Source organism: Dromiciops gliroides, chromosome 2 (genome assembly GCF_019393635.1).
Source record: "Dromiciops gliroides isolate mDroGli1 chromosome 2, mDroGli1.pri, whole genome shotgun sequence".
Taxonomy (NCBI): domain Eukaryota; kingdom Metazoa; phylum Chordata; class Mammalia; order Microbiotheria; family Microbiotheriidae; genus Dromiciops; species Dromiciops gliroides.
The window spans coordinates 492,440,740-492,453,954 of record NC_057862.1 but is presented as its reverse complement, the minus strand read 5'-3'; the positions used below and the strand labels follow the sequence as shown (position 1 = coordinate 492,453,954).

At 36.7% G+C, this 13,215-nt stretch overlaps 1 protein-coding gene across 2 annotated transcripts in view; it reads right to left on the bottom strand.

Moving 5' to 3' along the window:
- MBOAT2 (membrane bound O-acyltransferase domain containing 2) overlaps window positions 1–13,215 on the bottom strand; it is a 173,983-nt gene that overhangs the window by 34,150 nt on the left and 126,618 nt on the right. The window contains exon 5 of one of the 2 annotated variants that reach the window (XM_043987415.1): window positions 12,124–12,179. In XM_043987415.1, the coding sequence (XP_043843350.1) occupies window positions 12,124–12,179 (56 nt within the window). Of the gene's footprint in view, window positions 1–7,647; window positions 7,747–12,123; window positions 12,180–13,215 lie in introns of those variants that run through there. The other variant, XM_043987416.1, reaches the window with a different exon arrangement.

Below are 13,215 nucleotides of genomic sequence, written 5' to 3'. Positions count from 1 at the left end.
AAGCACTTTAAGGTTTGCAAAGTACTATACAAATGCCAGTTACTGCTATTATTACTATTAATATGTTGACATGATGACTGTGCCTGGAGCAAAAGGTAAAAAGTGGTGGGGGGAGGTGTGGGAAAAAGGGAAGATATTATATATATATATATATATATATATATATATATATATGTGGGTGGGTGTGGGTGTGTGGGTGTGGGTGTCGGCAGCAGGTAGCCCAACGGCCCAGGTGGACGGCTGGCTAGGATGTGAAGCATAGGCTCATCTGGGCCTGGTTAGATAGATGGAACCAGGGGAGCATGCACTCCTCCCTCCCTCATCAGGGTAGTTTAGTCCCAGAAGAGCCGCTCCAAATCCTTAGGGGATGAGAAATAGATGGTGACTGGGTAGTGCTCATCCAGGAGCTCAGCACCCATCTTCCTCCCTCCCCCCCCCAACATTCCCAACTTCAGTCTCTCTTCTATTGGCTTCTTTCACGCTGCCAAAAGACATGCCCAAGCTGCCCTGTCCTTAGCAAGCTTTGCTTGGTTCTGCCCTCTTCTCTCACAGCTCTTTCCTTTCACTCGAAGGCTCCTGGAAAGGTGTCAGTTCTCTTCCACCTATTTTCTCACTGCCCCTGTCTCAACTCTTTAAAACCAGCTGTCAAATCTCATTGATTCTACCTCCATAACATCTCTTCTATCTCTCCCTCCACAAGGCCACTGCCCTTGTTTAAGCCCTCTGGTATCTTTCACCTGGACAACTGCAATAGCCTCTTGAAGGTACTCTTAGAGCTTCCAGTCTCTATCTTCCCCAATCCACCTTCCAAATGGCCACTACAACTACTCTGCTCAAAAGGCTTCAGTGCTGCTAAGCTCAAACACAAACTCTTCAGCCTTGTATATAAGGCCCTTTCTAATCTATTTTTCAAGCCCAATATTATTTCCCTTTTCACAGCATATGGATTAACCAAACTGGATTATTAACTGGTCACAACTAGCATCTATAGAGTTGAAACAGACCTGGGAGGCTATGTAATTCATCCCTTTATTTTGCAGAAAAGAAAACTGAAGCCCAAGGAGGTTAAACTGCCCAAGATGAATCACAGAGGCAGGTATCTCTGAATCCCATCTCAGACCTCTGTGCATTTGACTACATTTTCCCATGTCCGAGTACACCCTATTCTCATTTTCACTTATTAAAAATCTTTATCTTTCTTCAAGGCTTTGTGCAGGTACTACAACCCCTGTAAAGCCTTTTCTGAGCCTTTTGGTTGTTAATGCTCTTTCCCTACTCAGAATACCTTAAATTTACTTATCTGTATACAGGTTGAAAAGGTTAAACTTTTATTGATGTTCTTAATTTTGTAGACTAGTACATTCTTATTAGAAATGAAGACAACAGGGGCAGCTAGGTGGCCCAGTGGATAAAGCACCAGCCCTGGATTCAGGAGTACCTGAGTTCAAATCCAGCCTCAGACACTTGACACTTACTAGCTGTGTGACACTAGGCAAGTCACACAACCCCCACTTCCCACCAAAAAACCCAAACCAAACCAAAACAAAAATGAAGGCAACAAAAGAGAATACAAATATGGAACACTACTGATAGAAAGCTGATTATGTGAAAAATAAACACATATCATTTTATAACATATTTATTTAAAAATTACAGTTATTACTGCATCCTCATGAGACATTTTGCTTTCACACAAATTCTCTGACAGAAAACAATCACTCAAACTAATACCAGAACATATATACATTATACAGTCCAAATAAGATTTTGCATGACACTCTGAGATGTATAGTTAATACTAAAAATGTTGTTTTCCTTTTAAATTGGCATAATTGAGTGAGTTTGCTTTGACAAAATAAATTTCACTTAATAATTTCACAATATTCCTGTAAATAGGAAGACTCAAAACTCTTGAATTGCTGAAAGTTAAAAATGTATACATTGCATAAGATTCTGATTATATTTACAAATACTATACAACAGAACACCATTAAGAAAACATAGACTTGGGGGCAGCTAGGTGGCACAGTGGATAGAGCACTGGCCCTGGATTCAGGAGGACCCGAGTTCAAATCCAGTCTCAGATACTTGATGCTCTCCCAGATCACAGTTCCTCCAACTTTCAATGTTGTTTGTCTTTATGGTGTTGTTATTGTATAAAATGTTCTCCTGGATGTGCTCATTTCATTTTTCATCAGTTTATAAAACTCTTCAAAATTATTTGATTTTATAATAATGAAGTATAAATATATAATAAAGTATAACTTGTTCATCTAGTTGTTTGTTTATTTTTGTTTTGTTTTGTTTTGGCAAGGCAATTGGGGTCAAGTGACTTGCCCAGGGTCACACAGCTAATAAGTGTCAAGTGTCTGAGGCCAGATTTGAACTCATGACCTCCTGAATCCAGGGCCGGCGCTCTATCCACTGGACCACCTAGCTTCCCCTATCTAGTTTTACTCATTTCACTTTGCAATAGTTCAAGTCTCTTTGAAATCATCTATTTCTGGAAAAAAAATAATCTATTTCCTCATTTATTACACCATAATAATACTCCATTCACATTCAAATACCGCAATTTGTTTAGCCATTACCAAAATTATGGGCATCCCCATAATTTTCAGGTTTTTTGCCATCACAAAAAGAACTGCTACAAATATTTTTATGCATATAAGACCTTTTCCTCTTTCATTGCTCCCTTTTGGGTATAGGTCTAGCAATGGTAAAGGTGGGTCAAAGGATCTGTATCACTGCTTAGTAACTTTTGGTATATAATGCAAACTGTTTTCCAGAAATGATTATACCTAGGGGCAGCTAGGTGGCACAGTGGATAAAGCACTGGCCCTGGATTCAGGAGGACCTGAGTTCAAATTCAGCTTCAGACACTTGACACTTACTAGCTGCGTGACCCTGGGCAAGTCACATAACCCTCACTGCCCTGCCAAAAAAACCCCCAAAAACAAAAAACAACAACAACTCACATACCGGAATGATTATACCTATTCACAGGTCCACCAAGAGTGAATCAATGTACCTGTTCCCATAGTCTCTCCAACATTCAACATTTTCCTTTTTGTCATCTTTGCTACTCTGATGGGTGTGAGGCAAAACCTCAGAGTTACCTTAATTTGCATTTCTCTAATTAGTAATAATTAGCTGCAATTTTTTTCATGTCTATTGATAGCCAAGATGATTATCCTTACGGCTGCTTTTTCTGCACAATTCTAATTGATAATACCTTGAAACATACTCATTATTGTTGAAGGCACCAACATCTTCCCAGTTACCCAGGCTTGCAACCTTGGTTGTATCCCCAACTCCTTATTCTAATTTCCTCCAAATGCAATCTGTTGCCAAAGCCTACTGATATTCACTTTTCTAATATTTTTTGTATATGCTCCTTTTCTCTCCTCACCACCTTGCCACCCCAGTGCAGGTCCCCATCATCGCCTCATGCCTGAACAATGGCAACAACTTGATGGTGGGTCTCCCTGACACAAGGTTCTCCCCACCATGGTCCATCTTCCACTCAGCTGTCAAAATGTTTATATTCAAGTGCAGCTTGACCATGTCATTCCCCTAGTCAGTAAATTCCAGTGACTCCTTATCATCTCCAGCATCTAATAAAAAACACACTGGTATTCAAATCCCTTCCTAATTTGCCCCCTTCTATTCTTCTTACATCTCCTCTCCCCCTCCCTGCCCCATCCCCACACCCCAGGGTCTCTTGGACACAGTGTCACTAGCCTGCTAGCTAGTTCTCAAACAAGATACTCCGTATCTCCTGAGTCTGGGCATTTTCACTGACCATTCCCCATGCCTTGAACCCTCTCACTCCTCACTTTTGCCTCTTGTTTTCTTCAGGTCCAGGAAAAAAATCTCATCTTCTCCAGGAAGCCTTCTCTGATCTCTCTTAATTCTCATTTCTTCCTTGTGTTGTTTATTTACAATTTATCTTGTATACAGATTTCTTTATAAATGGTTGTTTGCTTGTAGTCTTTCCTATTAGACTATGAGTTCCTTGAGAGCAGGGGCTGTTATTTGCCTTTTTTGTATCCCCAGTGTTTAGCACAGAACCTGGCATATAATATGGGATTAATCAATGTTTATTGACTGACTGGCTCATGTTCATCATGAATCTTTCCATTGCTCTTTAGGAGACCCTCAATTTGAGTTCTTCAGAGACTGTGGTATTTCAAAACCCACAGCAACACCAGAAAAATAGCGTTAAAAAGATGAATATATTTGTTTTAGGGAGAAGCCCTAAAATTAGCCCAGGCTAATTAACAAGCTGCTAGGATTCTAAGAAAGTCAAAATACGTAATAGGTATAACATGGTGCTGGCTAAAAAGATTTTCCACACACACAAACCAATACTCTTAAAGTGAAGGAGTTAAAAAGAAAGGCAGGATAAGAAAACTCACCTGCTTATTTTGAGCCCACCTCTGTCACAGTAAAGGACCCATACAGGAAGGAAGAAAGGAAATAAGCATTTAAATAGCACCTCTTATGTGCCAGGCACTGTGATAAGCACTCTTACAACTACTACCTCAAAGCTTGCTGGAGTCCTTTTCCTAGTGTATGTCTTTGTACTTGCAATGACAATAATCTTAGTGTTACAATGGAATGCCTATCCACTCTCTCTTATGCCTACCACTCGTGAGCTGTGTAAGGGGAAAGAGGCAATTGTATTTTGATAAGCGCCTCTGAAGAAACAACTGTGGAAAGACAGGAATTGGGCTGGTCCATCTCCAAATCCCAAAGCTGCTGCTACAAAAATCTCTCTACAATCTCCATTAGGAGACAAAGGAGGACCCAGTAATTTGGTGAGGTAGAAACAACACAGGACCTGAGTCACAAAACAGAATTTCCGTACTGGTTTTGAACATTATCAGCTACATGACAGAAATTACTTAACCACTGGGCAGCTAGATGGCGCAGTGGATAAAGCACTGGTCCTGGAGTCAGGAGGACCTGAGTTCAAATCTGGCCTCAGACACTTAACACTTACTAGCTGTGTGACCCTGGGTAAGTCACTTAACCCCAATTGCCTCACCAAAAAAAAAAAATTTTTAAAAAGAAATTACTTAACCACTTCTGAGCCTTCATTTCCTTAGCACTAAGTACTGGGATGATAATATTATATAGTAGTAGTAGTAGGCCTCCGCCAGTCACGAACAACCATGGATCAGTGCCTTGAAGAGAAACAGGCCACAGTGTGGCTGCGTTTTCTGTTGTATCTACCCCATGAGGAGTAGCTGGAGTGTCCTCTCCAGGGCACTGGCCTGGGCGGATCAATATGGAAAACAAGCTGTTGCCCATGCAGCAGGTTTTCCCTCTCCACGACATTGGTGGATCCAAAGGAGAGGCAGAGCCAATACAGTCTGGCACCAGTGCTGCTGAACTATATTATATAGACCACTTATTTTATAAGGTTCTCTTAAAGAAAATATTTTATAAATCAATTATGTGAATGAGTTATTATTATTGCTGCTCCTCACAATTATTCTTCTGATAATGTGACCCTAGATCATCAGAGGTTCAGGATAGTAGAACACGGACCATGGCACAGGCACCACAAAATGAAAAAATTCCAAATACTGGCCTGGCAACATGCTGTCTGTGCACTCTGAAAAGCCTGCTGGTATGGAGAGGCTCTTAATAAAAGAGGCGATGATGAGCTAATGAGTTTTTGGCAATGACAACTTAACCACATGTCCTTTCTTCTGCTGCCATGATGCCAGCAGAGTAGACAGACAGTTCTAAGGATCAGTCTTGAGGCTGTCTAGAAAGCTTCAGTCACTGTTAGTACTTTTAATGGACAATCTTTGCCCAATTAATAATCGTCTTACATTACTGGAAAAAAGTGAACAGCGGCCAGAGATGTTAGTTTTCCCTATAAATGAAATCAAAGAACATGATGATGAAGTTGCTTCTATGTAAACAGCTCCCTTGTTCTTTTTTAGGAGGCCAACAAAGAAATCAATAGAGTAGGTGTTAACTTGTACCCCAAAGCAACAAGGAGTATTTTACTCACCCTACGACGCTCCAAAGGAATATGTATATAGAGAATATAGCATGTATATAAGTGCAGTTTATGGGCCAACTTTTACATTGAAGATAGAATAATTTGTAAGAAGAAATTATTTTTCAAAATAAGTCAATGTATACTTTGATATTTATGACTTCAAAGAGTAATAAGAAATATATGAAGGTGAAAATTATATTGTATTATGATTTGGGATGATAAAATAAAATACTCAAAAGTGTCATCATCGATTCCTAACATATTCTCTTCAAGAAGGGAGATGGAAAGCACTAGAGCAAAACATGCTATACAATCATCATAACAAAACCGAAATTGACCATATCTTGATAGATACAGAATGACTAGGAAAAAGCCATCTCAAAATTATCTTTCTGTGGTTGTTAGGAATATCGGCTGGTTAAAGTTTAAAATTAATGCCAATATAGCAGAAAGGACAAAGATTAGAAGCAGAATGTAATTTAAATAGCTCAAACATGATCGCTTTTTTTAAAAAGCTGTTAACTTCTCCCAAAAGGATAAGTGGATAAAAGTAAAGATCCTACCATTATTTCTTGGTAGGCCTGAATGGATACATAACATTCAGCACAAGATGACCACGGAAACCACCTCAACTGGGAGCTGATCTTTTCATCTTTTAACAATGGTTTAGAGTACAAGTTCACTTATAAAACAATACAGAGAAGGAAGTATAGAAAATTCTAAGCAGTATTACTTCATAATACAATGAAAAGCAGATGGAGAAAATTGTGGGGAGATGACAAGTTAAGACCTAGAAGAGCCCACATACCCCACAAACATTCCAATAAAACTCTAAAAATGTTCTAAAGGAATAATGATGAAGAATCAGCTATAAACTTCTCTATTCAGTCCAGGATATCACAAAAATATTGGCAGAATCCTGGTAAATCATGGAACAAAGATAAGCTAGGGTAGGTAAAAAGTAAAATATGAAGCTGCCAGACCCACAGTCAGTGGGCCAAGGCAGGACCCAGCATAAGCTACCAATGGGTCCTAAATGCAACGGAGGTAAGGGACAGAGCTGGAGCAACAATAAAAGTGGAATGACCCAGGAGCCCAACCAGTGGGAAGAGACAAGGTGAGATCAATGACCAACTTGGGTAATCTTAGCCCAATCTGAAGCAGAAAACAGGGCAAGAGCAGCACCCAGTACAGATGATTCAAGGGCCTGCCCCATCCTCATCCACAATAGGGAGAGAGGAATGTATCAGTGCCCAGTACCAAATGCAAGGAGACAGAGCCAGTGCAATGCCCAATGTGGGGTGATTGAGGGGACCCATATAAGGCAAGAGACAGGGCCAGAATCCAGGCAACCTGTACCTGACCAAGGATCCAGACAACCCATGCTCAATTCAGTATTCAGGCAGCCTGGGCCAGAATCATGACAACAGACAAAGCTAGACAATTTCTGCAAAAAGTAGGGCCTAGTCTTAATCACTGAACCCAGGATTAAATAGGCCCCACCCACATCATCCAGGAGTATGGAAGTATGTAGATTGACCCTAGCACAAGCCCCCAATCCAGAAAGTGAGGCTGGAATAATGAATAAATAGGAGAAAATGTCAAATACAATGTAGAAATACCTTGGACTGAGAGAAGTTCAAGGGGGTAAACCCAGAAGAAGAGAAAAATTCCACAAGTCCAAGTAGAACCCCAGAGAAAAAGAATGTCCTGGCCACAAGGACTACAAGAGTACCTGGAAGAAATGAAAGAAGAGATACAAAATGGAACATATAGGGAGGAAAAAATGGCAGGGAGAATTAATACCTTTGAACAAATGGTAGTAAAGTGGACTCAAGAATTCAACTCTCTGAAGATTAGGATTTCAAAAAGAAAATAACTCAAAATCAAATGACCGAAAAAAAGAAAATCTAAGGTATATATTATCAAAATAACTGACTTGGAACATAAGTCAATAAGAGAGAATCTAAGAATCAATGGACTACCTAAAATTCATGACCAGAAAAATAAAGCTTGAATATAGTATTTCAAGAAGTCATAAATATCAACTGTCCAGATAATTTAGGGCAGAGTAAAAATAGAAATAATCCTTCTATTATCTCCTGTAACAAAGACCAAAATGAAAACTTCTAGTAATGCCACAGCCAAAATCCAGAGCTTCCAAATTAAAGAAAAAATACAGCAAGCAGCTAAAAAGAAAGCATTTAAGTAGCAAGAAGCCATAATTAGAATCACACAAGATTTGTCAGCTGATACTTTAAGGGAATAGAGAACTTGGAGTATGGTGTTCCAAAAGGCATAAAGGTAAAGACTAATCTTTATCAATACTGTCAATACATAGTAGAGAAATTAAATTTAAAATACTTATAAAATGTTTTAAAAGCTATAGAATTAGACTATAAACTACAACTACTAAATATTTTTATGAAAACAAGGGAAGACCTAAATAATTTGAGAAATATTAATTGTTCAGGGTAGATTGAGCCAATATAATAAAAATGACAATACTGCACAAATTAATTTACTTATTCCATGCCACATCAGTGAAAATACAAAAAGATTACTATATAGAGCTTGAAAAAGAAATAACAAAATTTATGAGGAACAAAAAATCAAGAATAACAAAGAAAATATTATTTATTTATTTATTTATTTTTAGTGAGTCAATTGGGGTTAAGTGACTTGCCCAGGGTCACACAGCTAGTAAGTGTTAAGTGTCTGAGTCCAGACTAGCTGCCCCAAAAATATTTTTTAAAGTGGCAAGGAAGGTGGCTCAGCAGTACCATATCTCATATTACAAAGCAGCAATCCTCAAAAGGATTTGGGCCTAATGTCTGATAAAACTAAAGACTCCAGCTACTGGAATAATAAGCTATTTGATCTTTTGAAAAAACTGCTAAGAAAAATGGCAGTATAAGCCAAAATCTCACACTATATTTAAAGATATGGTCCAAATAAATAAATGACTTAGATATAAAGGGTGACATCGTAAACAAATAGAGGAGTAAGGAAGAAATTACCTTTCAGATATATGGATATGTGGAAGAATTCATGACCAAGTGGGACAGAGAGAATTATGGAAGATAAAATGGACAATTTAATTACATAAAAAGGTTTTGCCTAAACAAAACCAATACAGCAAAAGTTAGAAGGGAAAGAGCCAAGTGAGGGAAAAAATCTTAGCAGCAAGTTACTCTTATAAAATCTCATATCCAAGGTATCTAAGGAACTCATTCAAATTTATAATAAAATCATTTCTCAACAGAGATGTGGTCAAAGTATAGGAACAATGTTTTTTTCAAGAAAAGAAATTCAAGCTATCAACAACCATATAAAAAAATGCTCCAAATCACTAATAATTAGAAAAACTAAAATTAAAGCAACACTTAGTTTCCAATTCACAGTCACCAGAAAAGCTAAGATGATAATTGTTGGAGCAACTGTTGGAAACCAGGCACATTAGTGTACCATTGGTAGAGCTGTGAACTGGCCTACAAAACAATTTTGAACTATGCCCAAAGTCATTCAATTGTACACATAACCTTTGACCCAATGATCTAACCTCCAAAGATATCAGTGTTCATTTAGGGAATGCCTAAAGAAATTCTAGTTTATCTAAAATACAGATATGGAATGGAATGGAATGGAATATTATGCTATAAAAAATGATGAAAAGGATAGTTCCAGCAGAAAATGTAAGAACATATATAAACAAATATAGAATAATGTAAACAGAACCAAAAGAACAATTTATGCAGCATTAGAAAAACAGCTTCAAAAGAGTCTTAAAATCTAATCAAGCAAAACCAAACTGATTCCAGATGATCAAAGATCACCTGCAGACTCCTCATCTCCTGACAGAGAGGTAATGGACTCAAAATTCAGAATGAGATATATGTATTTCTGGACTTGACAGTTTGTTTTTCTTGAATATACTTATTTGTTACAATGTTTTCTCTTTTGTTCAATGGATGAGTGGTGGAGAAGAGGTAGGGGATGCAAATGAGGCCCCAAGTGTAAGAGGGAAAGAAAGAGAAAAAAATGGATAATTTTGATTATATATAAAATGTTTCAAATTTCAAATTTAACATAACTTAAATTATATTTATAACTGTATAAACAAAACCAATGCATTTAAAATTAGAAGGAAAACAATTTAATTGGGAAAATTTTTTTTGCAAGTTTCTCTGACAAAAGTCTCATATCCACAATACATAAGGAACTGGTTCAAATTTATAAGAACAGTAACTATTTCTAGATACATAAATAGGCAAAGGATATGAACACATAGCTTTTAGAGGAAGACATCCAAGCTATCAATCATGAAAAAGTGTTCTAAATCACTACTATTTGAGAAATGCTACTGAGCTCCTACCTCACACCCAAGAGATTATCAATAACAAAAGAAGAAAAAGAAAATTGTTGGAGGGGCCTTGGGAAACCAGGCAGACATTCATTTTCAGTGGAACTGTTAACTGGTCCAAACACACACACACACACACACACACACACACACACACACACACACACACACACACACACACACCCATAATGGACATTTTCTATGAAACCTGGGAAGACCTGTATGAATTGATGTAAAGTAAAATGAGCAGAACAAGGAAAACAATTTATAAAATAACATCATACAAATAGAAAAAATGAATTTGAGAACTCTGAGCAATGTAATGACCAATAATGGTTCTAGTGTACTGATGATGAAGCATGGAACTAACCACCTATCTCTTGACAAAGATGTGAGGGACTCAGGATGTTGCCTATGACATTTATTTTCAAACACAGGCAGTGTAGGAATGTGTTTTGCTTAGCTCTGCATATTTATTACCAGGGCTTTTATTTTCTTTCCCTTTTTAAAACCAAAGATCATGAAGTAAGAGTGACAGGAGAAATAGGGATGTAGGGGGAAAAGAGGATCAATTAAGACATCTTTTTAAAAAATGCTGAGGGGAAAAAAACAACAGAAGGCCAAAAAGAACCATGGAGAATCAGTACTGCTCTGAATGTTACAAGTTTGAACTTATCATATACTTCATAAGAAAAAGCAAGTTGTAAAAAATATATTTGCAATTTAATGTATAGTCCTCTTTTTGTGTCTTGCTATAATATGTATAGTGACCCGGGGTCACTTCTACACTATAATGAGGTACTGAAGTAAAAGCGGAGGCAGGAGAGTATTATCTTTATTTATTTTAAATTTTCACTATGTCTTTTGTATCTACATGGCCTTAACTTTTTAATATACCTCTCACTCAGTGAGCCATATACTCTAACAAAGAATAAAAAGAAATAAGCATGCCAGTAACACGAGCTAACACATTAACTGAGTCTGATCCAGGTTCTCTAAGGAAATCCAGTATGCTCTCCATTACACTATTCTACAAGTCATTACCCAATTGAGAAATGGTCAAAGGATATGAACAGTCAGTTTTCAGATGAAGAAATTAAAGCTATCTATAGCCATATGAAAAAATCTTCTGAATATAAGAAGGTAAGTCCATTCATTATACTACTCTGCTTCTAAATATCATACCAAATCATTCATTCCTTTTGTTTTAACTTTGGTTGCTAATATGTATGTGTGTGCATACACACATATTTATTATCATACACAAATATATGTATAGTATATATTTCTATATTAATAGATACATGTGTATCTACATAGACATATACACATACACACTATAAATTACTAGCATCTGAGCTAACCATCCTTCCCAAATTCTTCTCTAGATTTTTTTTTCTGAGATTTGGAGTGCTATAAAAATGGCATATGAAAAAAATTATTACTCTGATTTTTTAAAAGTCTGAACCTATGATTTCATTTTTGTAGGGAACTACTTGTGTAGGAGCTCCTTTCCTAAGTGGAGACTGGCAATGTTTCTAAAGCTTTTAGTCTTAGAGGATACTGCGAGGGTGACTTATTCATGGCCACATAGTTAATAAGTGTCAGAGGTATGATTGAAGGCCAACCCTCTGTCCACTGAGAAATACTGCTTCTAGAGTAAAAATTATTTAACTAAAAAAATAGAAGTGTCAGCAAAGAATTTAAAATAAATAATTTAGCTTAAAATCCTTACCATCATGAATCTCATAAGCCAAACTAGTGATCTTCTGTGTAATTATCATCATTGGGCTGTGGCAAAGAAAATGAAAACATTTTAAAAGAAAATTATAAACACAGTATCTACATATTTTAGAAAGATTTATTCATTGTTCCTATGACAACAAAAGTTGGTTAGAAAATCTTATTTCACAATTTTTTACAAAGATTTGTTTCAAGAAAAAAGAACCTGTCAATAGTAACCAAAAACAAGTGTTGTTGTTTTTTAAATTCTGAAATTTACTTATAACATCTGTTTCTATAATCTTTGTATAATTTGATAATTTGTAGGAATAAAAATATAAACATGAATTTCTTAAGTCTACAAAATCATGTATGTTGCCATTTTAATAGCATTACATTTTTAAAGAAATATTGATATTAGGAGAAACGTGTTTTCCTGATACCTTTGGATAGCTAAATCTGGGAAGCAGCCCTTCACTCTTCTATGGGCATTACTATTTACCTGTGATAGTTATCAGATAGCTAACATAATCACCTATCAAAGATTTAAATTTGGGTATGTAATGATGAAATTGAGGGATTGAGCATCATATATCAGTTAAATAAAGGAATAATAATGTGCACTTAACAAGACTATATCAGCAAAACCAATCAACACATTTACCAAGTCTAATAGCATGTGTAACGTTCCACACTCATAGTCCCTCACTTCTGCAAAAAAGAGAGGAAGGTGGACCGTCTCATCTTTTCTTTGGGAACAAGTTGAGTTATAATTGCAAAGCAGCCTTTTATTCTTTGTGTTGCTCTTTATATTTACAACTTTGAAGTCATTTAATATGTGCTTTTCTGGTTCTATTTACTTTATATTCTATCAATTCATATAACTTTTTCCAAGATTCTCTGAATTTTTCATATTTGATCATTTTTATTAGCATTCCTTATCTTCATATAATACAATTTGTTTAGCCATTCTCCAAATGATGGCATCTATTTTGTTTCCATTTCTTTGCTACTACAAAAAGTACAGGTATGAATGCTGTGTTGTATATAGGACCTTTCTTTTGGCCCTTTGTCCTCCTTGGACAGTGGAATATCTAAGTCACAT